At 53.9% G+C, this 25,085-nt stretch overlaps 10 protein-coding genes across 10 annotated transcripts; 6 read left to right on the forward strand and 4 right to left on the reverse strand.

The window, feature by feature from the left end:
- Positions 1-106: 106 nt before the first annotated feature.
- BKA58DRAFT_377184 (DNA polymerase kappa) lies at positions 107-2,230 on the reverse strand. Its single transcript, XM_046169593.1, has one exon. It carries the CDS (start codon positions 2,200-2,202, stop codon positions 202-204), a length of 2,001 nt encoding a protein of 666 aa, XP_046029236.1. The 5' UTR covers positions 2,203-2,230; the 3' UTR covers positions 107-201.
- Positions 2,231-2,665: 435 nt separating this feature from the next.
- BKA58DRAFT_436106 (uncharacterized protein) lies at positions 2,666-4,942 on the forward strand (the record flags this gene model as incomplete). Its single annotated transcript, XM_046173391.1, has 1 exon — positions 2,666-4,942. One exon carries the CDS (start codon positions 2,666-2,668, stop codon positions 4,940-4,942), a length of 2,277 nt encoding a protein of 758 aa, XP_046029237.1.
- A 580-nt stretch (positions 4,943-5,522) lies between these two features.
- On the reverse strand, positions 5,523-7,288 carry BKA58DRAFT_332320 (membrane zinc transporter). The gene is made up of 3 exons (XM_046168183.1): positions 6,802-7,288; positions 5,822-6,754; positions 5,523-5,768 (listed from the first exon to the last, which is right to left on the reverse strand). The coding sequence occupies exons 1-3, from the start codon at positions 6,965-6,967 to the stop codon at positions 5,737-5,739; spliced, it is 1,131 nt and encodes a 376-aa protein (XP_046029238.1). The 5' UTR covers positions 6,968-7,288; the 3' UTR covers positions 5,523-5,736.
- Positions 7,289-8,975: 1,687 nt separating this feature from the next.
- Positions 8,976-10,529, forward strand: BKA58DRAFT_95356 (uncharacterized protein). Its single transcript, XM_046176262.1, has 3 exons — positions 8,976-9,505; positions 9,557-10,047; positions 10,099-10,529. The coding sequence occupies exons 1-3, from the start codon at positions 9,284-9,286 to the stop codon at positions 10,313-10,315; spliced, it is 930 nt and encodes a 309-aa protein (XP_046029239.1). The 5' UTR covers positions 8,976-9,283; the 3' UTR covers positions 10,316-10,529.
- Positions 10,530-10,853: 324 nt separating this feature from the next.
- BKA58DRAFT_398466 (uncharacterized protein) lies at positions 10,854-11,240 on the forward strand (the record flags this gene model as incomplete). The annotated part of the gene is made up of 2 exons (XM_046171486.1): positions 10,854-11,102; positions 11,172-11,240. 2 exons carry the CDS (start codon positions 10,854-10,856, stop codon positions 11,238-11,240), a joined length of 318 nt encoding a protein of 105 aa, XP_046029240.1.
- Positions 11,241-11,614: 374 nt separating this feature from the next.
- Positions 11,615-12,969, forward strand: BKA58DRAFT_377190 (uncharacterized protein). Its single transcript, XM_046169594.1, has 2 exons — positions 11,615-12,401; positions 12,491-12,969. The coding sequence occupies exons 1-2, from the start codon at positions 12,022-12,024 to the stop codon at positions 12,759-12,761; spliced, it is 651 nt and encodes a 216-aa protein (XP_046029241.1). The 5' UTR covers positions 11,615-12,021; the 3' UTR covers positions 12,762-12,969.
- A 54-nt stretch (positions 12,970-13,023) lies between these two features.
- BKA58DRAFT_95417 (quinate permease) lies at positions 13,024-15,097 on the reverse strand. The gene is made up of 4 exons (XM_046176265.1): positions 14,989-15,097; positions 14,674-14,913; positions 13,480-14,620; positions 13,024-13,423 (listed from the first exon to the last, which is right to left on the reverse strand). Exons 2-4 carry the CDS (start codon positions 14,862-14,864, stop codon positions 13,139-13,141), a joined length of 1,617 nt encoding a protein of 538 aa, XP_046029242.1. The 5' UTR covers positions 14,865-14,913; positions 14,989-15,097; the 3' UTR covers positions 13,024-13,138.
- Positions 15,098-16,048: 951 nt separating this feature from the next.
- Positions 16,049-18,669, forward strand: BKA58DRAFT_95427 (uncharacterized protein). The gene is made up of 2 exons (XM_046176267.1): positions 16,049-16,956; positions 17,030-18,669. Exons 1-2 carry the CDS (start codon positions 16,466-16,468, stop codon positions 18,504-18,506), a joined length of 1,968 nt encoding a protein of 655 aa, XP_046029243.1. The 5' UTR covers positions 16,049-16,465; the 3' UTR covers positions 18,507-18,669.
- A 44-nt stretch (positions 18,670-18,713) lies between these two features.
- On the reverse strand, positions 18,714-22,433 carry BKA58DRAFT_95423 (uncharacterized protein). Its single transcript, XM_046176266.1, has 2 exons — positions 20,221-22,433; positions 18,714-20,171 (listed from the first exon to the last, which is right to left on the reverse strand). The coding sequence occupies exons 1-2, from the start codon at positions 22,277-22,279 to the stop codon at positions 18,922-18,924; spliced, it is 3,309 nt and encodes a 1,102-aa protein (XP_046029244.1). The 5' UTR covers positions 22,280-22,433; the 3' UTR covers positions 18,714-18,921.
- A 990-nt stretch (positions 22,434-23,423) lies between these two features.
- BKA58DRAFT_466102 (uncharacterized protein) lies at positions 23,424-24,940 on the forward strand. Its single transcript, XM_046174991.1, has 2 exons — positions 23,424-24,338; positions 24,394-24,940. Exons 1-2 carry the CDS (start codon positions 23,908-23,910, stop codon positions 24,566-24,568), a joined length of 606 nt encoding a protein of 201 aa, XP_046029245.1. The 5' UTR covers positions 23,424-23,907; the 3' UTR covers positions 24,569-24,940.
- The last annotated feature ends 145 nt before the right edge of the window (positions 24,941-25,085 follow it).

A 25,085-nucleotide genomic window follows, 5' to 3' on the forward strand; every position in this document is an offset into this window, starting at 1 on the left:
AATCGTGTGTTGTAGCTCATCGTTTTAGATCCAACTGTGTGGTACGGACGCTCATGTATGCATTCAAGCGGCACAGTCGGGATTTGAGGTTGTCCCACGTTCTCGTCCCGATTACATCACACGCGCGAAAACTGGCGACAACATTCCCAATAGTCGATTAACTTCTGCATTACCTATATTTGATTCCAGTGAGATGCTAAATCATCCATTCCCAAGCGTAAAGAACGCTCGTCTCTTCTCCCTCGCTTCCTGCTCTGAGGACGTGCCTTCGTTCTTGGGTCGACCGCGCTTGCCCTTCTTCGAAATCGTCTTGGAGACACTAGACTGCTTCTCGAAAGCTGGCGGTGGGGACGGCAGCGGTGTTGTAGACTTGACAGCCTCCTTGATAGTCTGTTTCGAAAGGCAAAAGTCTATATGCGCGTTGAAGCTTGCATCATCTGGCGCCTGTGGAATAGAGCAAATGGGGCACTGCCATTGTGGTTCGGTTGGTGGCTGGTCATCTTGCTGTTGCTCTTGTTCTTGAGACAGTTTCTCCAGTTCGTTCATTTCGTTATTTCGTTCTTGTCGTGCAGCTTCTTCGAACTCTTCCTCAGGCCATGTCTCCCATGTTCCTTCGTCTTTGGAGCTGGTAGTCTTGGTGGCGGTTGAAGATGGCTTGGCTGCGCGGCCGAAGAAGTCGATTCCAGGTTTCTTCGTGCTGATGATGTGCGTGACTCGTAGACCCATTAGGCGTAGTTTCATGTTTGGTATTTCTTTCATGAGCTTCTCTAGCATCGGGAGACTGTACTTGAAGAGGTCGTCTGCTTTGTGAATAGCAAAAGGTGGGGTCGTCTGTCGCGTGTGTACTTCGTAGGTGTGGAGCTTGATCTTGATGCAGAGCGTCCTTCCTTTGTACTCGGTGCGTTTGAGATCCCCTTCTAATTCCTCAGCGATATGGCGAAGCTTATCGCGCAGGGCATCGCGGCCCTGTAGCTCTCTGAAGGTAGTCTCCGTACCGACACTCTTGCGTTCATGGTCTTCCGCTGGCTTGACGACGGTACGTCCTAGGCCTAAATAGCACTGCATCAAGAACTGGAATGCTTTCTGTCCAAATAGCTTTGCCATGTACGCTCGATGTGCGTAGATGTCGCCGCATGTCTTGACGCCTATGGCATCCAGCTCTCGTTCGAAGACGCGCCCGATACCGTTGACCTTCCGTGTAGGTAGGGTCTTCATGAATTCCATGATCGTCTGCCTGTCGCTGTGAAGCAGAAACTGCCCGTTTGGCTTGTTCTGATTTGAGCAAATCTTTGCGAGTTTGGCATTAGCGGCGATGCCAGCGGAGACAGTGATCTTGGCTCTTTCAAAGACGTCTGCGCGCAATTGGCTGACAGCTTCCTCAGGTGTCATGTGGTGCTCCCGGCAGTATTCTGTCAGATTGAGGTACGCCTCGTCGCAGCTCGCACTTTGGAAGTCGGGGTCGTATAGCGCCAGTACTTCGCGGACCTCTTCTGCCTTGGCCATGTATTTCGCAAAATTCATAGGAACGCAGATGAGCTGTGGACATAGTTTCATGGCGACAAACCCGGCCATACCGGAGCGGCACCCAAACTTGCGTGCATGGTAGTTGCAGGTTGTCAGCACGCCCTTGCCGACTGCGAACGGAACGTCTCTCAGTTCCGGTCGATCTAGCTCTTCGACTGCTGCATAGAAAGCATCGCAGTCGAGGTGTACAATAACCTGGCTCAGGTCCCTACTCAGTTCCAACTCAGCGATGTAGTCATCGGCTCTACGCTGGTCGGAGGTCAAGTCGATCTTCTCCAGCTGGCGTCTCTTTTCCATAATCTTATTGATCTTCTCTGTGAGGTTCTTGTCCTTGACCTCCTCATTGTTGAAGAACTTGGAGCCCTTGGATGCATTGTAGATGACCTCGGAGACTTTGGACTGGTCGACACTATCTTGACCGGCTTTGGTGAGCGAAGGACCGAGGAGGTGGTACTTTAGGGAGTCGTGCTCGTTGGACGTGGTTCGCGTAGGCTGCGGCCGCTCTGGTATGTCCCGGGAGGCTTCATCTCCTTTGGCGGAGGTCATGGTGGTTGCGGTGGCCACTCGAGGCAGGTCGAACGCGTCGTGACTACGGTGACTGGGGGCATGCTGGGGCACGTGTGCGCGACGAGGCTGCGCGCATGATGGTGGTGAATGGGCCGACCCTGCATCGCTCATGGTAAGTGGGGGGTCATTTTGTGAGGGCGACAGGAGGCCCCATAAAAACGCGAGATGAGGCCCTGGAGAGGTCATGACGCGCTTTCACGTCTACGCCCGACGGGGCCTAGCGGCGTTTGAAACCCTCCAGGATCACTCAGGGCCACCAAAGTTACTTCATCTCGCACCAACACAGACGCCTCCCCACCTGAACCCTTCTCCTGCTCCTGTCTGGCCCTCGACCATGGACTGGACGCCAACCATTTGCACTCCTCCACCGCTGGCATTGTAGAAGTGGGGCAATACACGTAGAGCGACGTGCTGTATGACCTGCAGACATCCGACACGCTACTAGCGTCTATCAACACACCATCGTCAACACCGCCATTACCCCCCGAGCAGCGCCCATTGCCCCCCGGCAAGGCCATGATCTCCCTCCGCATCCGCAGTATAACACCGCAACTGTAGCCGCAATCACTAGAGGATGCCCATCGAACGAACCGACCGAAATAACCCACGGCCGCTGAAGCCGACGCTCGCTAGCACCCGAACTGCTGCGAAGACGCCCTTGACCCCGAGACTTGCTGTTGCGCCCACCGCCTCCTCCACCGTCAGCTCCTCGAGCACCCGCACCGCCCGCACCAGCAATGGCACCACGCCCAAGGCTGCGGCGCCCTCGCACAACGAGGTGACGCCCATCAAGCCCTTCCTGAGCAGCAATATCACGCCTCGCTCTTCTTCGCGGAAGTCTAGAGTGGGCGTAGACAGCGCTTCGTCTACGCCCAGCGGCACCCCCTCTGCCACTCCGAGCAGCTCGCGGCCAGGGTCCACAATAGACCACCATACCAGGGAGCAGACTGGCGGATTCAGTGGACACAGCGCCGTTGGGAAGAGCGGGTCATCAGCGGTAGGCGGGCGACCGCGCAGTACACCAGGACCAAGCAGCAGCCATGTCACGCCGACCCCGAGGCCGTCGCTCTCCATGTACAATACCGCTCCGTCCGACGCTGGCAGGAAAGATGCTTCATCCCTGTTCTTCCATGCCAATGACGCACGTCCGCACGAACAACCAGCACCAGTACTGGCACCCACGAAGAAGGCGCCCACATTCTTCTACGCCGACGGGAGACAAGACGAGCCCCCTGCGAAGCCCACCGTACCATCGCCACCGCTGTCGTCTCTGGGCAGATCTCAGACCGAGAGCAAGTTCTTCCACGCCGACTCCCAACCCGAAAGCAAGTTCTTCCACGCAGACTCCCTTTCCGAAAGAAAAGACCGCCAGCCAATCCTCACTCCGCCACCCCCCACCTCTCCAGATATGCTCCCATCCCTGGAAAGCGGACATGGGGGGTCGCTTCGTCCGCCATCACCTACAAAAGACTTTGCTCATCTTTCATATCGTAAGGGAGCATCGCAGGTCCGGCCAGCGCTCAGTAGAGGCAGTTCTGGGAATTCTGCTCTGGCCATGTTGACTGGGTCGAACACGCCGGATGTGCCTGATGGCACCAGACGGAGATCTAGCGTCGCCTCTACTATAAAGCGAGGACATGTCAAGAGCTCCAGTCTGTCGTCTATCGATTCCGTGACGAGTGCGAGGAAGACATCGACCAATGAACCATCTGCTATGCAGCCAAGCCCGCTCCAGACTGAGAATCGTGCCGCCGGTAGCGCCTCCGTACCCGACGATGCAGCACCTACGCCGTCTCGGCGCTACACAGCATTCTCCCCTGTTGGCTCACCGGTATCAGCCAGTCCAACAAGAGACAGCAAGAGGAACAGTGATAGCAAGAGCGCACTCGAGATGATGAACGAACTTGCTGCTAATGCACGAAGGGAGCGTAAAGTGCTTGACCTCGAAATTAGCAACTCCTCGCTCCTTGCTATTAACCGATCATTAGAGAAGGAAGTCCGAAAGCAAAAGGCGGAGCTCAGACGCTTCCGTCGCATGAGCCGAGCTGGGCATTTCTCCGCTGATATGGCCAGCTCGCCTCCTGAGACTTCTGCCATTGGCTCTGGAAATATAGGGGACCTGTCGGACATGTCTGAAGCAGAAGAGGAGGACGAAACACCTGAGGAGGAAGAGGAGGATCCAGAGGACAGCGAGTCGTCTTTCGACGAGGGTGCTTTGAGCCCGAGTGCACAGCTAGAGCGGGACGAAGCACACCGGTCACGGGACGAGAAGCGTCTCCAGCTCGACCTTTCCAAACATCGTGAGATGTTAAACGACAGCCAGAAGATGAACCAGAGCCTCAAGAAGTGTCTCGGATGGACAGAACAGCTGATCAAAGACGGCCAAAAGGCATTGGAGTACAAAGTACACGTTAGCGATGTCAAGATTGGTGGCCGCGTACTCGTTGCGGAAGATGACGAAAACGATGCCGCCGAACCGCAGGAATCTAGGGGTCTTCTCAGCCCCTGGAGTCCAATACACAACGCCATCGACGCTCTGGACTCACCTTTCTTCCCTCAATCCAATCGCGTCATCGACCGGGACAGTGGTATAGATCTCGAAGGTCTCGAACACATGGAACATGACAGCGACCACTCTCGCGCAGCATCACCCACGGACGATGGCCCAAACCAGTCTAAAAGTCCTGTCAAGGAGTTCCGTCCCAAAATACCCGGTACATGGATCTCCTACGCAACAACCCGCGAGTCCGACCTAAAGAAACACGAGACTCTCAGCCCTCTGGGTTCGCCCTTCGAAGAGCGGATCAGATATCTCCACGCGTCCATTGACGCTTTGGAAGCATCTTCATAACCACATACCCACATACCCACATACCCACGCACGCACGCACGCACAGCTCACCATTTTCTCTCTCCTGCTTTGCTCAACTTTGCACATACCCACCTTTTTTTCTTTCTTCGCATGCATAGGGCACAACGGCGTTTCACCATAAAGGACATTTGCATTTCCACTTCCAAACCGGCGCACAACGGCACAATGCGTCGAATGCGATTTCGACGCCCCCCACGAATATTCCCTTTGTTTTGTGTTTCCCCTTCTCACGGCCGCGATATACATACATACTCTCGTTCAACTCCAATAATGTTTGAATCTACGGCCTGGGTCGATCTTGGAAGAGATCTCGACGTTCGGCTGTTTTACTTGGGCTCGTGCCTACGCGTGTTGCTGTGTGCACAAAGTCAGTTCGGTTTTTATGATACCCCACCACCACTACTACTTAGTTGCGCGAGAGAGAGTTTATAGCAGAAACTTATACATAGCCAATATATACGTCGCTTTACCGTCTGAAGAAGCACCCGTCTTACCTACGGAAGTGGAGGAAGCTGCTTTTGTGAGTCAAAGCAAGGGTCACGTGGCGAGCGATGAAGATGAGAAGAATGCGTGCTTCTATTTGGGCATGATAAGAACCCGTCTATGTATGAGAATATCTAGTAAAACTCATCATCCGTGATGCATCCCCCCCATCGGAATAGAAATACTATAGCGCGAGGCCAGCCTTGATCTACGGGTATCCGAACAAAAAGAAAGCAGTCAAAAATAGCAAGTGCTTCATAACGGTGTGAAAAACGAGAAGTGGCGACGACCTAGGCCCAGTAACCGAGCAGAGCCATCAAACCTGATATCACGTCAGTATAAAGTCAATAGTATGGGGGAAAGGACAGGACGTACCAGCACCAAGAACCATGAGGCCAAACGCCTTAAGCGTCCTGCTAACAGGCCCCTTCTGCATGTATGGGCTAAACATGAACTCATGCGCCATAAGCTCCACAAGACCTGTGTAGATAAGAATACCAGCGGAGATGGAATCAAAAACACCATTTGTAAGCAGCGTAGTCCTACTTTCTGGCGCAAAAGACTGGCGAACGCCCAGACCAATAGCAATAGCAATAGGCGTGGAGATACCGTAGCCGAGACCAAGCAAATACGGAGTCCAGCGCTTGGACGCGGGCCAGGGGACTTCCGCGAGACGGGTACCGAGACCGAGGCCTTCGAACATTTGGTGGAAGACGAGGACGATGTAGAGGGTGATGAATTCTTCGCCGGACACGGCAAGGGTCAGGCCGATGAAGATGGAGTGGAAGATTACGCCGAACTCGAGGATGAAGACGGCGGTTAGTTGCGAGGCGTAGCCGTCTGGGACGAGGGGGCGGGGGGCCATGTCGGATTTTAGCTCGGCTTCATGGTCGCGTTGGTGGCCGAGGTGGTCATCGCCGCGGATGTTGTGGTTGCCGCTGCTGCCCCCGGTGCTACCTTCGAGGTCGTGGGCTTTGCCGGAGAAGTCGTCGGCGTGGGCGGCTGGCGGAATGCCAGTGGTTTCGTGACTGTGCTCGTGGTCGCTGCCGAACTTGGCGTAACGCATCGTCATGAGCTCGAGGAAGAACATGAGGAAGAGTGTCATTAGGGCGATGCCCTCGGGCCAGGGGTACTTGGCGATGACACCAGTCAGACATTCGTTACCCAGAGCTTCGTTTGCTGGAGCTAGGAGATGGATGAATGCCGTTGTGATGATGACACCTGAACCGAAGTACTTGGCGGCGAAGAAGACCCAGTTAGGGACCAGTTTGCTACGGGAACGTCTTGCTAGAACGGGGAACATGGCACCTGTGTGATGTTAGCATGCGAAGATCGGCGGGGTTTCTTGTACACACCGAAGCTGGATGCTACCAGGATGACGAAGATGGATGAGATACGGGTGCCCATGCGGCCATCGTACTCGTTGTCGCCGCCGCAGGTGATGACCTCCTCAGGTTGTGATTCTGCGCCTTCATCTTGACGGAGCACAAGGCGTGCAACATGGAGGGCTGTAGAAGCCATGTTGGTGTATAGAACGCTGGCAACTGAGTGAAGAGTAGTGATAGTACGGAATATTCGCTCGATACAAATTTAGACAAATGTACTTCGATATTGTCGATCTCTGGTTGGTGTGGACCCGAGTGACCCAGATGTTTGGTAATGGTCCAGTGGAGAAGCAAACCCTTCTGAGAAGCTTGGTTGGGCTGGGCGTGTCTTGTGCAGTCTTGGGTAACAACAAGCACTATATATTGGATCCTTCGGCCGCAATCAAGCACCTTGATGGACAGAGGAAGATGCTTGACGGTATTTTGATGGGTCTCCAGGAAGGATTCACGGAGTACAGAACGGGTTGGACAATGTGAAGGCGGGCGATATACCAGAAGGGTGTTACTCAGAGTACCCTGATGGTGCGCTAAGGGCGAATATTCCACTGGTGCATAGCATCAAGAGCCTATGGAGCCGAGCGTGGTTGTCACTCGTGGGGGAGGTGTATGTAAAGTGCTTTCGAGAGCGGAAGAGCGTGGGGTTTGGTTCAATCATGGTGTTGGTATGGCATGTGCAACGTCGAGGTTGTTACGATGCGGCGAACGTGCGTTCAGTAGCCTAGTCAGTCGCGATCCTAATCGCGATTAGCCCTACTCGAGCTAGGACCTGCCAAAACCTCAACAGGCCCACGTCTACGACAATTTCTGAAGCCGGATGCCTCGACCGAGATAATGTTAACGCGATGGCGCGATGCCAATAGAAGATGACCCGGACCCAGTTACAGAAGGAAGAGATTGCTCGGTCACTGGTGTCTCGCGATACTGCAGGATGCGATGCATCCACAACAGACACTTATGGAGAATACTAGACGCGTTCCTGGATAGACTGTCAAAATGAGGTTGCTAGCTTGCGCGCATTCGATGCTGAACCTAAAGACCAACGGCGCAATCATTCCGACTCTTGCAAGTTCCGACTAATGGTTCCTTACGATGCAGGCGCCCGAGTCGGAAGGCACGATCAAGCTGGCGCTTCGATATTGATGAAAGATCTCAAAGGGAAATTCCGAACCGTGCCGGAACCTTGTCACATAGAGACTACCTTGACGACAGCCAAAAAAAAGACAAGGCTGGCTTCGGGGAGGTAAGATGCTTACGAAGTCTTCAAGTACCGAACCACACAACCGACAAGACTACAGGCATGCGCGAAGATCTGAACATATTGGTGAAGCGGTGGAAATCTTCTGTTCAGCTGATGAGGCTGTCGCGATGTACCTACTTGGCGCATTGCCAGATACAACGTACAAGGCTGTCGATCTACGCATGTCGCGGTACCAGTTGTAGCAGGTAGCTGCATCTAGGTTTGACCGGCCGCGCTGATGTGAGGGTGTAGAAGAGGCACCTCCGCCTTCTCCGCACTGCCGCGTGATCCGGTGACAAGTACCTAGGTATTGTCTCAACACATGGAGTGATGGACAGCGATGCGCGTCTACAATGAAGAGCCGTCTAGGATGCTGGCTATAAAGTGCCAGAGCTATGCACCCCGGGCCGTTCGGCTGTCGAGGAGCTCTGGATGGTTGGTCCACATCACACCACCGTGAGGGGCTGTGGACTGACGGAATGTAAAACGCGCGCCAATGTAGAGTGGGCGGGGTCGCGTCGCATATACTCGGAGTACAGCTCGATGGGCATGGCGATGTCAGCAAACTCGATAGAAGCGAGGCGATCGTGGGCCCCATCGCTGCGACACATAGCGGCGCACGGAGGAGGAGATCGAAAAGTTAATACAATCGGTGGTACTGAAACCGGTTTGCAGGGCTCGAATGGGAGCAGTGGGAGCAGTTGGGGGCGTGCACAGCTCGTTGCTGTGGGGAACATCCTGGACGGCTTGGCGGGATGAAGCACTGATGATGTACCAAAGTACCTCTCGCCAGCCAGCCTGCCCCACCCCACGAGAGCACTCAATGTCGCAACCACATGGGCAGATGGAGTGAATTGACAGACAGCTTGACAGCTCTCTCACGATGATGCTGTATTCGCGCAGCCGGCGGAGACCCTTATTGTGAAGCTCGAGGCGCAGAGATGGCGTTGGCGCATCCTTGCTTCTCACGCACGCCGTAGCGGGAACCAATCAATAGTGCATGCCGTGAGGGGCTATGACGTCTCGATTCCTGTTTCGTATAGCTCCTGCCGCAGCTCCAACAGGTGACCGCATAGCTGCCTAGCTTCTCCTCTTTATAACTCCGCCTCGTCTCACCTACTTCCTGCTTCTCACTGTCAACTCTCCCATCGATCCCTCAGCACCAATTGTTGCTGCACAGGTCCCGGAGTCCCATCACAACATCAAACCGCCATCATGATTGAGGAAGTCTTGAAGAAGACCTCGGAGATGTTCCCGCTGCCTACCGCGACGGCTTCGTTGCTGCCTTCGGTAGCTCCTATCCCAACCGTTGCTCCCGGACCTGAGCCTACCTACGAGGTTGCCGGCGATGCTGGAATGAAGACCCTCTGGGTCGTCTTCGTTCTCATGCTCATCGCCTCTGCCGGTTTCACCGTCATGTCCTGGAAGGTGCCTTTGGTGAGTACCATCTGAAGCTGCTTGAGACCGCAGCCTTCTAACACCTCCTAGAACAAGCGCCTCTACCATGTCATCACCACCATCATCACCCTCACCGCTGCCCTCTCTTACTTCGCCATGGCCTCCGGCGCTGGTGTCTCGCTCAAGAAGGAGGTCGAGCGTGAGCAGCACGACCACGTTCCCGACACCTACAACGTTGTCTACCGCCAGGTCTACTGGGCCCGTTACGTCGACTGGACCATCACTACTCCTCTCCTGCTCCTCGATCTCGGTCTCCTTGCTGGTATGTCCGGTGGACACATGATCATGATGATTGTTGCCGACATCATCATGGTTCTGACTGGTCTCTTCGCTGCCTTCGGTACTGAGGACACTGCCCAGAAGTGGGGCTGGTACACCATCTCGTGCATTGCCTTCCTCTTCGTCTTCTGGCACCTTGGTCTTAACGGTGGTGCCAACGCCCGCGCCAAGGGTGACAAGCTCCGCGGTTTCTTCATCTCCATCGCTGCCTACACCGCCGTCCTCTGGACTGCCTACCCCATGTAAGTCTTGTCAGCACTCACGTCTCCCGATTTGATACTAATACCTTCCAGTGTCTGGGGTTTCGCCGATGGTGCTCGCAAGGCCAGCGTTGACACTGAGATCATCGTCTACGCCGTCCTCGATGTCCTCGCCAAGGCTGTCTTCGGAGCCTGGCTCTTGGTTGCCCACGCCAACATGCGCGAGAGCGATGTTGAGCTTAACGGCTTCTGGGCCAACGGTCTCAGCCGCGAGGGTGCCATCCGCATTGGTGAGGATGACGGTGCTTAAATGCCCATCATCAGCACAACAATTGTCTCACTCCGTGAGCATGTCAGCTGTGTCATGCTTCGAGGATAGATTGATTCGACAAGCATGGTTCACCTTGACTAAGAGGGCCGGAACCATTGACAAAGATGGAAAAAGCGTACGCGGCATGTTCGGCTTCTCACTGTCCTTTAGGCAGTATCTCTCCTCAATGATGTAACTTTCTCATTACCGGAGTTGGAGGCTTGTCAGTAGTCACGGGATTGGACGCCCATAATATGGACGTTTCATAGTTAATGCGATAATGATATCGATCTCTAACTCTCTTCCATATGAACGCGTGCCGGCTTACCGCCGAGCTCTTCTAAGCTGCCGCACCAGTACGAGTAACAATACGAGTGATGTAATTTGGCCCATTAACCCTTTGACCTCATCTCATCTCACCTAGTCAAATGTCTTGTTCCGATGTCTATATAATTGGCATGCTTGGCTCGTCGTTGAAGTCACGCTCAACATCATCAATACACTTCGAACGCTCAAGATCTCTTACCAATCTACTACCATGTTCTCCTCACTCTTCTCCGTCGCCGTCGCGACGCTCCTCGTGCAATCAGCATCCTCATCGCCTCTCACGACACCACCTCCTTCGCTCTCTCCCACCCCATCGCCTACACCCTGCACCAAGACTATCTACACATTCCCTGAAATCCAAATTTTCTGTACCTTCACGGCCACGACAACAACCTCTACCGTTTACACCGACTGCGCCGGATGTGCGCTTGAGACGATTAACCTCGGTGGTATTGGACCCGTACGTACCTTTATACCTTTTCGTCAAATGGTGGACCTAGTAAGCTGACTATGGGTGTGATTGGTGTAGGCCTGCCGGAATGTTACGACAGTTCCTGGTACGAAGACTGCGACTGTTACGGCTTGTCAGACGGCTTGAAGTCGGGGTGGGGTGTGAGATGCGAGGTGATAGATGATGGTCGGTCTTTTTCTTGTAGCTAGCTTGTTTGGTGTTGATATTGTAGTACACAGGATATTGTATACAAAGAATATGCCTATGCTCTTCTATTCCCGAGATCTTCCTCAGAAACACATTGTGACTGCTCATCCAAACATGAATGGGTGTTTTCAAACAGATGACAGAAGTTTAACTACAGTTAGCATCGACGTTGATTGTACATGGCGTTCTCGTGTAGATTTGGCGTTAGCGTGTTTGTCGTTTAACTAGTAGTAAAGCCGGTCAACGCCGTAATTACCCACTCATGCACTTGGCCCCAGATGATCGACCGCAGGTAGCTGCCCAAGCTACCCACTGTGCACTGCAGCCTCACACTGCACCTTTCGGCGCCTTGTGTGAGGAAATCGTAAAAAGACTCGCCGGGCGCATCGTGACATCAGGCTGGGGTGCATGGACTCTATGGCGGTCAGGTACGGGCTTCCGGCTGACGCGAATGCGAAATCAAGGCAGTGGCTATGTGCCTGGATGACCCCCAAAGCACAATCAAGGGTACGAAAGATGGATGGCAGCTGTTGCCATGGCAGACTGTCAGATGAAAACCGCAGGAGGCAATGCTGTTTTGTTTGTTGCTCATCCGACGTAAGGTGACGCCCGTCACACACCTGACGCGCCTGACCCCAGTCGCATTTCCAAGGTTTGCTCATGCAGGGATGTGCGGCTGCCCCGCAACCAAGCCGCGGTCGGGGTGGTGCGGTGCAGCGCGATGGGGAGCTTGGAAGCTCAGGCAGGGCAGGCACCCGACTGCTTGCTTGCTTTGCTGCCCTCTCGTGCGCTCAAGTACAAGTACCTGGGAGCTAGCCATACCTGCAGCTTCACAAGTTCCCTTTTGATCACACCCGCACTTACACTTGCTCGACTTACTTACTCAACATCGCCGAGCGAACTGACGAATAATACGATTGAGAACATGGCGACTGAGGATATCAAGAATGAGAGCGCGGCTGAGGTGATCGTCGACGAGACGCCCATCTCGCCCGTTCGCTCTCTGGACCGCCGTAATAGTCTGGAGAAACATTTGCAGCACAGGCCTGAGCCGCAGGATCTGAAGAACAGACACATTCTGCTGGATACTACGACTGCTCCGTACGTCCCCATCCCTCCACCATCCTACCCTCGCCCTCACCCTTCCTCACCCATCCCCTCCCATCCCACCTCTCTAACCCACCCCACAGCGCCCTCCAAGCCAAAGCCCTCGAACTCGAGCGCCAACGCGCAACCGACCAACTCAAAAAAGGCCTCAACGCCCGCCCCGAACGCGCCGACCTCATCGAGCGCAACATCCTTCCTGCCTCCAACGCCGCGCCTGCACTACAGGGACACCAGAAGGAGCTTGATATGCATATGCGCGCGGACAGTCTGGAGAAGGGACTGCAGGGACGGCCGAGCCCGGAGGAGCTGGTTAAGAAGGGGATTTTGGATGAGGGGGAGATTGTCAAGGAGTAGGGGGAGATGGGTGTGTGGGAGATGGGAGCCGTACCTTCCAAAGTGAAGTGTGTTCGGCGTTGATGAGATTTTGGTCATAGTGGAGGGAGAGATGAGATGACATGGGGATTGTACGGGTGTTGCTTCGGCATGATCACCTGCATAGCATATATATATATATCACGAATTATGGATCATTTTGGCTCAATCAAATCGTCTCCATCGTTCACATCTCACACATCCTCAACATCATCATATCGAAGTGAAGAAAAAAATTAAAGAATCTGTGCAAAGAGCGGCACGAAGCCCATGACTTCATTATCCCACCGGCCCAGCCCGGCTAGCTAATCTCATCCACTAACAGCAATGACAATCATATCAGATGAGCGTCAAGCCATCTAATGACCGACCTTCTCCTCCCTAACCACGGTCGCATTCTTGGCATCCATGTCATCAGCGTGGTTCTCGCGATCCGCCTCCATGTTCTTAACCAACTCGGTAATACCGAAGAGGTCGTCCATCTTCTCGAGCGACAAGCCCTTGGTCTCCGGAATGAGGAACCACACGAAGATGAACATGGTGAAGCAGAAGGCGCCGTAGGTGAAGAAAGTACCGTAGCCGCCTTGGCCCATGGTGGCCATCATGTTGGGGGTTGCGCGTGCGACGACGAAGTTGAAGAGCCACTGCGAAGGTTGTTAGTATATGTTTTTATGTGGACGGAGGGGAGGTTAGGACGTACCTGCGTAGCAGCGGCGATGGCAACGTTCAGCGAACGGAGACGTGCGGCGGGAATTTCAGAGACGTAAATCCAGCATACGGGTCCCCAGCCGAATTGGAAGAATAGAGCGAAGAGGAATACGCAGACGAGGGCGAAGTATCCGGCTCCCGGTACGGGTTCGCCCATGATGGGCGGGTCGACGCGCATATAGATGCCGATGTAGAACATGGCCATTCCCTGGGCAATAGATGTCCAGAGGAGTGAACGGCGGCGACCGAGAGAATCAGCGGCGAAGATGAGGAAGGCGAAGCAGCCGACCATTTTGACGATGCCGTAGATACCTGTTGCGAAGAGCTTGACGGAGTTACCCTTGAGACCGAGGGCGGCGAAAATTTGGGGGGCGTAGTAGTTGATGGCGTTTGTTCCAGTCATTTGCTGGCAGATCATAAGACCAATAGAAATGAGCGCACGCTTCCTGTTTCCAGGGATAGTAAACATCTCCTTAAGAAGGTCCTTAACACTCGCACCCGCGACGAGCATACGCTCGTGTTCAAGCTGATCGGCGATATCCTTGATTTCATCCTGGACGTAGGCGTGCGAATGAGGTAGGTTACGCATGCGGGCAAGGACTGTAGTAGCTTCCTCCCACTTATCCTGCTTAGCGAGGAAACGAGGGGATTCCTTGTTCAGCGCCATGCAGCCAACGAGGAGAACAGCAGGGAGGGCCTGGAGAGCAAGAGGAACGATGTAGACTTGAGCGCCGCCGGATAGATGCATGAGGGAGCCGTAGTTGACCCAGAAGGCGAGGCAGGTTCCTGTTGCGATGAAGAGTTGGTAGAGACCTGTAAGTCCACCGCGGATACCACGGGGTGCGTTTTCGGAAATGTAAAGAGGGACGACCATGGAGGCGCCTCCTACACCTAGTCCGGCGACGAAGCGGCCGACGTACATGGCGGCGAGGGCGCCCATGGCTACGGCTTGGATGATGCATCCCACGATGGTGACGAGACCGGCGATTTGCAGGGCGGTCTTGCGGCCCCAGCGGTCGGCTACCCACGAGGCGATGAAGCAGCCGGCAAAACATCCGGCTTGAAGGGTGGAAGCGATGTTGGCGTTTAGGTTGGCTTTGCCGACTTTGTCAAGGTTGGTAATATCGTATTTGCTGCGTGGATTGTCAGTGTCGCGGAACGATTGAAGTGGAGAAGTAAGACTCACTCTTGGAACTCCTTCAATTCAAGAACACCACCAATGGTTCCGATATCGAAACCGAACAACATGCCACCGAAACAGGCGGAACCCGCCATGGCGAAAGCGCGCCATCCGTAGATCTCGTGAGGGTCGGATTTGATGGAGTCGTTCTTGACGATCATGCGAATAAACTTCGCGCCTGTGGATGGGGCTGCCATGACGTCGGATGGGTGGGGGAGATGCTACCGTGTCGGTGGGTGTATAGATCTATCTTATTGTCAGTATGTATGTATGTATGACGGGTGGAGAAGCTGTTGTGGGACATAAGGACCGAACACATACCGACAGACAGACCGAACGATCAAACCACAAGCTTGTCCCTTGACCAGACACTGGTGTTCAGCACACCAGAGATTGTTCGAGGAGAATTGCGAGAGAAGAGTGAAGATCTCCGCAGATTGCTGGTCCAAAAAGTTCCCCAGTGGGATGTGCATGGCCCATGATATATAAACCGCCAGACGGTACAGCGGCCCATGCGCTATCCTCGCAGCACTAGCTCCCTGCTCAAGACGGGGTAACTCGCCTGGTCCGTCACCGCGGTCTTTGCCCCATGGCTGGCCTGCAAGCTATCGCGATCCTCCATCACCCCGGACTCAGACCCCAGACTCCACGTTTCCACATTGCTCTTTCTCTCCACACACAGCTCCCTTTGCTGCCGCTAGCCACCGAGACAGGGTACCGAGAGCATCAGATGAACGTCCCTTCGTGGCTCCGGCCAATGGGGCAGATGCAGGACGAGCGCCGCACTCTGTCGAAGAGAAGCTTGGTAGTGAGCCAGTCTTGGCTCGGCGGAAACCTCGCAGTGGGATTAGTGGGAGGTATAAAAGGCCGTCTTGGAAGTGCCAAGTCCGCAGCTTTTTCCGTCCAATTGACTGCTCGGTGGCGTTGCAAGTTGGATTGCATATCAAAGGGTCGCCAAGAGTAATATCTCCAGGTTCGACACGGTCTGGGGTCTACCCCCGCTGTCCCTTCGTTTTCTTGCGGGGGCATGGAATGGGAAGCAACGGCCAGCGACCTTTCCCCGTTGGGCAAGGTGAGTAATCCGACACATGTGTTCTCCCCACTGAGCGTAGGCGCTACGGTTGTTGTGGCTATTTATCCGCGTATTAGACCTGCGATGGGGTCGGGGCGAGGGATGCCCCACGGCCGCGCCGACGCGTGATGGGTCGATGGAGAGGCATTGTGGATGACTTGTGGAGAGGGACGGTTATGGACGTCTGTGGCCTGTCGAATTTGGTCGTGGGGTGCTGGTCTACTTGTCTACTTTGTATTGTGTTCAGGCTGATGAGAGAGGGTTCGGGGTTGTGTTGGTACGATCTTGCACCGAGGTTGCGCATCACCAATACGTTGCATTCGTCACTTAAACTCACACAACCCCACGGACGACAGCAACAACGTCAAACATTAGAAAGTCTATTCGATAACGTGTGTCTGGGGATTGTGCTCGACGACGGCGAAATCGAATACCGAACTGGAGTCAAGCCTTTCGCCTCAGTACGCCCAATCCGCTGCCTGCATCTTGTTCTACCGTCTTGGGGTTCTGGGCTCCTGGGCATTCATCGGCTGCGCTTAACACCACCAATACGCATCCACCAGCATCGTACATCTAGCAAACTCATCGCCAAGCGGCCTGAACATAATCGTCCGCGCAGCGGAGATACCGGAAGACGGAAGTTGGCGTTGGATATTCACCGTCAGTGGTGGTCACGTACTGCAGTCAGCCACTTGCAGAAGCAAATATCGTTAGAGCACCGGAAGCATGACGGCGAAGACAGCAAACGCCAATCGCGCGTTCGACCTCCATCCTTTCTCCACGAATCTGCTCAAGACGCGTGACGATGTCGTTGCCGCCGTGGGCTCACTGCTCGATCCCCTCATTCCGGGTTTCTCACCCAACAATGCTTTGATCAAAGTAGGCAGCACAGGAACACGTTTCGACGAGACGGGTGCGCAGGTCGAAGGCTTCGCTCGCCCACTATGGGGTCTTGCGCCTCTGCTAGCTGGTGGTAACAAGTATGCTGCAACGGACAAGTTTGTTCAAGGTCTAATCTCTGGGACGGACCCTGAAAATCCGGAGTTTTGGGGGTATATGGAGGATACGGATCAGAGGATGGTGGAGACGTGTCCGATTGGGTTTACGCTTGCGGTTGCGAATAAAGAGTTTTGGGATCCGTTGACGGAGAGGCAGAAGAAGAATGTAGAGACGTGGTTGGGGAGTATGAATGATAAGAAGATGCCGGATACGAACTGGTATGATGGCCCCTTGATTTCTTTACATCTGCCCTGTCATTTGTCGTAAGATGTGATATTAACATTTTGTCAGGCTTTGGTTCCGCGTCTTCGCCAATCTGGGACTCGAGAGGAACGGTGCTAAGTGGTCGAAAGAGCAGCTGGAAAAGGACATCAAACAACTCAACACGTATTACCGTGGTGACGGCTGGTCCAACGACGGACCTGATACCTACCGTCAGATGGACTATTACTCAGGCTCCTTTGCAATCCAATACCTACAACTTCTCTACTCCAAACTTGCCGCAGACATCGACCCAGAGCAAGCTGAGGAATACAAAGAGCGCGCACGCATGTACGCCCAGGACTTCGTCCACTTCTTCGACCCCGAAGGCCGGGCCATCACCTTCGGCCGCTCACTAACATACCGCTGGGCCATGGTCGCCTTCTGGGGCGCAATCGCCTATGCAGACCTCGAACTTCCCGCCCCCCTCTCCTGGGGCGTTGTAAAAGGAATCTGGATGCGCAACCTACGGTGGTGGACAACGCAACACGACATTTTTCAATCCAACGGCATGCTCACGGTAGGCTACTCGTACCCCAACTACTACCTTGCGGAGAACTACAACTCGCCCCAAAGCCCCTACTGGTGCATGCTCGCCTTCGCCTGTCTCGCAGTCCCTGAATCCCACCCCTTCTGGTCCGCAAAAGAAGAACCCCATCCTTATGCCAACACGCGCGTTGTACGCTCGCTACCTCATCCCCGTCAGATCGTGTGCCGCTCAGGCGGCCACAGCTTCATGCTTTCCTCTGGCCAATCCTGCCACTACGCCATCAAGAACAGCAACGCGAAATACGGAAAATTCGCCTACAGCGCCGCCTTTGCCTACTCTGTTTCCACCGGCTACCAGGAACTCGAGCAGTTCGTACCAGAGTCCCAACTCGCCTTCTCCGACGACGGGGGCGAGCTGTGGAAGATGCGGAGAGCGCTCAATGGGGACTCGCAGATTGAAAACTTCGATGGCGTGCCGGTTTTGGTGTCGAGTATGAAGCCGTGGAGTGATGTGGAGATCACGTCGTATTTGGTGCCGCCCGCGGAAGACACACCGAACTGGCATCTCCGCATCCACCGCGTGACATCTGGCCGCGATATCAAGAGCGCAGAGGGTGCGTGGGCCGTGTACGGCGCCCGCGAATCAGACGGTCGCCTCCTCACCGAATGGAACGGTACGCTTCGTACACTAGACACCTCCATCCCCGAGGGCGGCGCTTCAGACTCTTCGTCTGCGTTTGCGGCTTCGCCTCGTACAGGTGCTGTGGGTATTGCGGATGTTTATCAGACAAAGCGCGAGGGAAGCGTTATCCTGGCGGATGCGAATAGTAATCTTCAGGAGAGTAGGACCGTGTTGCCGGTTCTGCAAAAGGATATTAAGAAGGGGGAGACGGCGTGGTTTGTTACGGCCGTGTTTGCTATGCCGGCGAGCAAAGAGGGGTGGAGGGAGAGTTGGAAGGAGGGCTGGGAGAAGAGACCGGCTGTGCCGGGATGGGTGAAGAATTTGATGGAGAAATAGGGGTTGCGCATGTGTCTGGCATGCCTTGACGCGAACAGTCTCACCTAAAAGATCATGCTATCTGAATAGTTGTTTCGCAACTTTGTGCTTGGATTGTTTTATTGCGTACATGATCACGAAATTTATGTTTGGGAACTCTTGACGAAGACCGTAGCTAGATTCCATGATCCGAATGAACTATTAGATTCTCACCATTATGCAGCCTTTTTCCCACACACGACCTTTTAGTTTTGTTCCATCTCCTAACCCATTGATAGAATAACACAAACGAAAGCAAAAAGGGTATATCCAAACACGAAAGGCCCAACCAAGTCCATGCGATACCATGCCAAACTTTCCTTTCTTTCCACCAAACTCAAACCTTACAGCCCCCTGGTCCATCCTAAACCACAGTGTCTCCGACCCAATCCCAGTCTCAAGTATCCCACGTACCCCTCTCCCTCACCCGTCTCGCAGCTCTCCTCACAGCCGCATTCGCATTCGAATTCCTCCCACCATCTCTCCCCCCAAAATCCTCGTCTTCAAAATTCATAACCCGATACCCATCACCCAAAACCGTACTCTCCCTATCCCTATCCCCGCCCCTCATACTCTCATTATACCCCGGCGGAACCGGCCACTGCATCTCACTCTCACTCTCATTCTCCCCGCCACTGAAGGGGTAGCTGCCTAGATCCGTGTTTAGACTAGTTGTATGACTACGTGTGTTCGGATTTAGGGATAGTGGTGGTGGTGGGAGGAGCGAAGCTTGTTGCCGGTCTATGAAGTCGTTGGTATGGTGGCTGGGGGTCGAGTAATCCGAGTCTGTGAGCAGGAAAGTGGCGTCCATGCGGGAGTTGCTTCGTTGGGAGGGGTGGTCGCGGTTGCGGTCCCGGGAACGGGGGCGGGATGTTGGGTGCGTGTGTGAGATAGGGGGTAAAGAGAGGGAGTCTAGGCGGGGTGAGGAGTATGTGTCATTTCTGTTGATGCTGGTGATGTTATGGCCGTTGTTGATGACTTGATCGCGGGCTGCCCTCGGTCCAAAGGTCTCGCCTTGTAAGCGTGGTTTCCGGTCGTGGAATTCATCTTGAATGACCTTTTCGTTTTCGCGCCGCCGCTCGAATTCTTGTCGGAAATGCACGCCTGCATTGTGGGAGAGGGAGAGGTTATTAATTTTCTCGCCGAGACGACGGATGTCGTTTTGCATTAGTGTTGCGCCGTCGAGATTGTGCGATACTGCGGTCGGTGGGGGTGGTGGAAGTGCGTGTTGGGGCGGTGGACTGGGGAAATTGTGAGCGGATATCTCGGCGTGGCGAGTTTCTTCGTGGTTGTGGTGGTTCGTACGCTCGTTCGTGTTGGTTGATGTGGCTTCGAGTTCTACAGGCGCGGATTGCGCGGGCATGGGGTCCCAGGCGCGCTGCCAGCACCAGGATCGTTGTTGACGGGCTTCGAGATGCTCAATTTGGCCATTGCTTACCCACTCGGGCATGCGCTTCAGGTCGGTGTTGAGGAAGTAGCGGACGCCGTCGGTGTGTTTGAGGCCTTGGACGTCGACGGATAGGGTTGATAGGACTTGTAGTATACCGTAGAGGAGTACCCATCGCCCGAGACGTGCTTCACGTGGTGACATCTGTTTCAGGTCGGTGGTAAGCTCGAATTGCTCGAACTTGTCGATGAGTGTGGATCCTAAGAGATGTCAGTGCGTGTCATCATAGGGCAGTATCGTGTCAATTACCATTGAAGTTGACGTCCAGTTTCTCAATATTGGTCGCATCGCTGAAGATAATAGAGAGCTGTAGTTGCGCTTTTGCATCTTTCGTGGCATCTTTTGGCTTATCCTTCTTCAGCGACGAGAAAAAGCTCTTCTTCTCCTTGTCTCTACTCGTCTTTGGCACTTCTCTTGGAAGTAATGGATATGGATGCGGAATATGTGCATACCCATTCTTCGCGTCATAGGTGACCAGCATATCTGTCATTCCCAGCTCTGGCAGATCTGCCCTGAAGTTGTCGTTCTTCCGGTGAGCCATCTCCCACTTACGAGATGCCCGCTCTTCTCGAGGATTCCATATTACCTCCCTATCAACGAAGTAGTCATATAGCGAACCAAAGTCCTCTTGCATTGCATTCACAACCTTGCGATTAAGCCACGTCTTGTCGGAAGTCGGCGGCCAGTTGCCGTAGATGCGTGTGAAATGTCCAATAAGGAACTGGCGAAACGATTGATAGCTCTGATAGACTGGACTGTTCGCAGTCTTCAATTTGTCTTCCCAGAGATCACCGAAATCAAACGTGGACAGCTTCTCCTCTGCTTCCATGACGCGCAACTGCAGTGTTTTCGCAGCTAATCCAAGATTCCGTCTCGTGACTACTGACACACGCTTGAAATCTGGATGATCCTCAATTTCTGGCGTCATAACACCAGCTAGATGGACAAAGCTTTCGAGGTAGCCCTGCCGCCACCTGACGCCATCCTGTTCTGCCCAAGCCAGAAGCCCAAGAGCTCGTCGGATGTTGTTGCGCAGGTCGTCGATTCCATATCGGCCAAGATATTCCACAATCATTTGTACGCTTCGTTCTCTGGCTGTCATTCCAGATCGTGTGTCTGTGTCAAGATCGTACATGACGTGTATTTGAGGCTGAAGCGTACTCAGCATATCATACACGTCTGATCCGACTATGGGCTTGCCATGCAACATGGCCAGAAAATTACGGATAGCAACATGGTGCAGTCTCTGTGCCTGTGGTGTCTTGACGTTGTCAGGCGCAGTAAACCATATTTCGTGCGTTGGATTGCGTTGGAAGCCTTGCTGGAAAGGAGGCGGGGAGTTAGGTAGGCGTCCGTAAGAGGTCTCGGATGGATGATAAGCCCTAGAAGTTGCCCGAGAATCTATGCTGGTATGTGATTGATCGATATCGAAAGGCGGTGGTGACCGTCCACCGGGTGATGTGGGTCCTAGCATTCGCCGTTGTGCAGGCTGTGGGAAATTGGGCGAGAAAGGCTGAGATGGTGAGCTTGTCGTTTCCGAAAGAGCCCAGTCATCCACGTCGTTATCATCTATGAGACTATACAGCAGGGCGTTGCTCAGCCAAGTAGACCCGGAGTTTTGGAGGACTTCTAGGTCTGCCCTAATCGAGGGGATTGGGCGGTCCTCATCTGCTTGCTCTTCTTTGAAGTATATGAGTACGCTGCCATGTTGCATGTCTTCATCATAGTCAAACCCAGCGTACGGACGCATTTCTTCTCTTCCATCTGCCCATATCTTGAAGTTCAACCATGTTTTCTGGTCATGTGGTACGGTGTAGGAAGCCGCCGATGATTCAGATCTGAAGACAGGAGGGCCTGGTGACGGCGCGACGGTTTTCTTGATCGGTACCCCCCCACCTCTACCACGAGGCGCCTTCGTGTCTTTGCCCTTCGCCTGATATTTTGTCTTCTCCTTGTCTTTCATAGAAGTGTCCGAGACTGACTCCGCCTTTGATGACTTCGTTGGTGGAGGTCGGGATCCAGAAGAGACGTCAGACGGAAGGGTGGCTAGTCGTGGTCTGCTACTATTGCCCCCATCGTGCGTAGAACTACTCCGAGATGTGGTATGACTGTTGTTGCTGGATACTGTGAAGGAACGTGTTATGCCACTTCTCGAATTGCTGGAATTTGGTGGTGGGCGCCATTCCGCAAACGCATCTCGGCTTTCATGTGTGGTTTCCGGGACCTTTCCTTTTACAGCAACTTTCTTTTCCTTTTTCTCAACTTCTTTCTGTTGTACCTTGCGACTGCGAGCGCCTCGTGCCGACATGTCCTCTTGGAGTCGACGACAAGATATGGATTGGCGACCAACTGAATGTATTGTTCAGGCCACAACGTCGCTTGATATTTCAGATACACCTGAGGGGCTATCGACCACTTTACTAGGCTTCGAAAGACTAAGAAATCGGCAGGTGGTAGTGTAATCTGGTTTGATGTATATTGCGGTTCGCTTGCTCGATTATTCCGGTAAATGCTATTTTTGCCGCATGAACCTAGAAACGAAAGAAACGAGATGCGCCGGCCGAAGACGTGGTCGTACTTGATCAGAAACAAACGGCTGAGAGAGTGTGCAATGGCATCAAAATGTACAGAATCGAATTGACATGAGAATCACCAGGCGCATAAAGGAAACGCGAGGGGTAAAAAGGGTGACAGCTGAGCGGTACGGTGTTGTATATATTGAACCTATTCTCGAAAATCCATGTCCGCTCGTCCCGCCGTACAGGATGTGGAGCACAGGGCAGTAAGCAGTGATCGAAAGCGGTCTGGCTGCTGATAAGGAACTGATCCTACCGAGTCGCTGCAGGTTGATCCGCGAAGCGAACAGCCCAGCACAATGGCAGTCCCTATTGCGGACGAGGTGCATCGTGCGTGTGGAGAGACCAATAGCGACCCCAGTGTAATGGCTTGGATAGCAGAGAATGGCAGTCTGTGATAAGTCCGGCTGATTCTTGTGCTTCTGGGCGGTCAGCGCATCCCATCACCATGCAGCAGGAAATGAAAAACAATCCTTAGGCGCAGGCGTCGATGCAAAGGAAGTGCGGCACAGGCGAGCGGCGTGAGATTTGAACGTCTAGGTGCTCCGCGGTGCTGCTCCATAACGTCCGGATTCACGCAAGGTATCCCTCGTGTTTGGGGCGCTCGGCCCAGGACGCTGGGTGATGAGCGCAAAGACGTTTGGTCGGGTCGAATCTCAGGTGATTGCTGGCTGTCAACGGCCGCTTGCTCGGCGGTTCTGCCCAGCATCCACGAATAACGTCGACGCCCGTGTGCCGTCTAGGCTGAGGGAAGCGGGTTGGGCGCCGACAGCTGTCTAGGCCCACCCTCAGCTGCGGCGTGTGTGTTGTGATTCCACGCGAAGCAACTAATACGCATTGAGCAGCGAGCAGCGAAAATCAAAGCATGGCAGATGCGAACACATTCTAGTACTGCGGAGTAGTTCGAAAACCAGTTCTACCGCCGAAGCATATCGTGTTTGAGGTGTAGCCGTAGAATGCGGTGTTTTGGTGTTGTGGTTGGCCAGAAACAAGGAAGGCACGATCCAGCCACACAATACCAGCCTCCCCCGCCTTCACCAATACCCACCACCCGAGCAGACATGCCACTTTAAAGTATACATCCCGGTTTCCGTCGACGATACGTCACCTCGCAACACCGCGACCATTCTGCAACCCGATCGCAAAGCAAGACGCATCCTGGTCTGTTATCGCTGCGGGATCTTAAAAGCGCGCTGCCCTGCATTTCCTCAGCGCCTTGTCGTCGTCTTGCATCTCTCACTTGGTCGCATCGCACCTGCTTCGTTACACGGCACCACCCAACCGTGGTTCAGCTGACAGCCCCGACCAAAGCAAACTCTTCTTTTCACGAAGCACCTTTGGGCCCCTGCCAACTGCCATCATGTCGTTTTCCGGACTGTCCTTCATCTTTTGGCGCATCTTCCAGATCATCACCCTCATACCCGCGCTGGGTATGCTGGCGTGGTTCGTCGATTGGTACAACAGCCGCAACCTCCTCACACCAACGTCTATCCTCGTCCTCTTCATTGTATCCGTCCTCGGCGCAGTATGGGCTCTAGGCACCCTCTTCCTCTACACGCGCGCAAAGCACTCGGCCAAATTCGTTGCCTTTATCGACCTTCTCTTCATGGGCGCCTTTATCGGAGGCGTCTACGCTCTTCGCGGCATTGCCGACGCTGATTGCACGAACTGGGGCCCGCGTGGCTCTTACAGTGCCGATTTGGGTGTGTTCACTGTCAGTGGCACTGGATTCGGAGTCGACACCAACCGTCAATGCGCCATGCTCAAGGCCTCGTGGGCGTTCGGTATCATGTAAGTGTTCTACTTGTCGAAATCGAAAGCAACCCCGAAACTAACCTCTGCGTAGGAACATCATCTTCTTCTTCATCACCGCCATCCTGGCTCTCCTTGTGCACCGCCACCACCGTGACGACCGTGTCGTCGTTAAGCGCGAAGTCCACCGATCGCGTCACGGCCACCGCTCTCGCAGCCCCCGCTACTCTCACCAGAGCCACAGCCGGAGCCGCCGCAGCTACGTCTAAGACGAGCATGAGGGATGTATGATGAGGGTTATCACGGGTACTGGAGTTGGGGTTTGGGAACATCTGGCAAAAGGCCATGGCCAGATCTTTACGAATTTCTTTGGACATATTGCCCCCTTGATTTTTGGTAATTGAGATGCTGGGATGCAAGCAACGTGGTCACGAAAGTTTGTTACGAGGATATATCCTGGGATGCCACGGAGATTAGCATGAATTTTGTAGATAATTGCTTCATTTGACCTATTGGTCGCGAATTAGTCCATGCTATGAGACACAGCGGAATGACATGTCAACAAACACGTCCTACAACAATGTTTAGTTCACAACAACAATTTGCCAATTTGGTGCCCAATGTGGGATGACAAGCAGGCTGACCGTGCTGTAAAGTCTCTTGTACCAGGATGTTCGTTGTTTACTATTGGTGACGTTGACTCGCATCAACTTGGTTCTTGCACCCCTCCAGTCAGCCCATCGTGTCAGCGCACTAAGGCATTCGACCAAGATTCGTCCCTTGAAC

This window comes from Alternaria rosae (genome assembly GCF_020736505.1).
Source record: "Alternaria rosae strain MPI-PUGE-AT-0040 chromosome Unknown BKA58scaffold_2, whole genome shotgun sequence".
NCBI lineage: Eukaryota > Fungi > Ascomycota > Dothideomycetes > Pleosporales > Pleosporaceae > Alternaria > Alternaria rosae.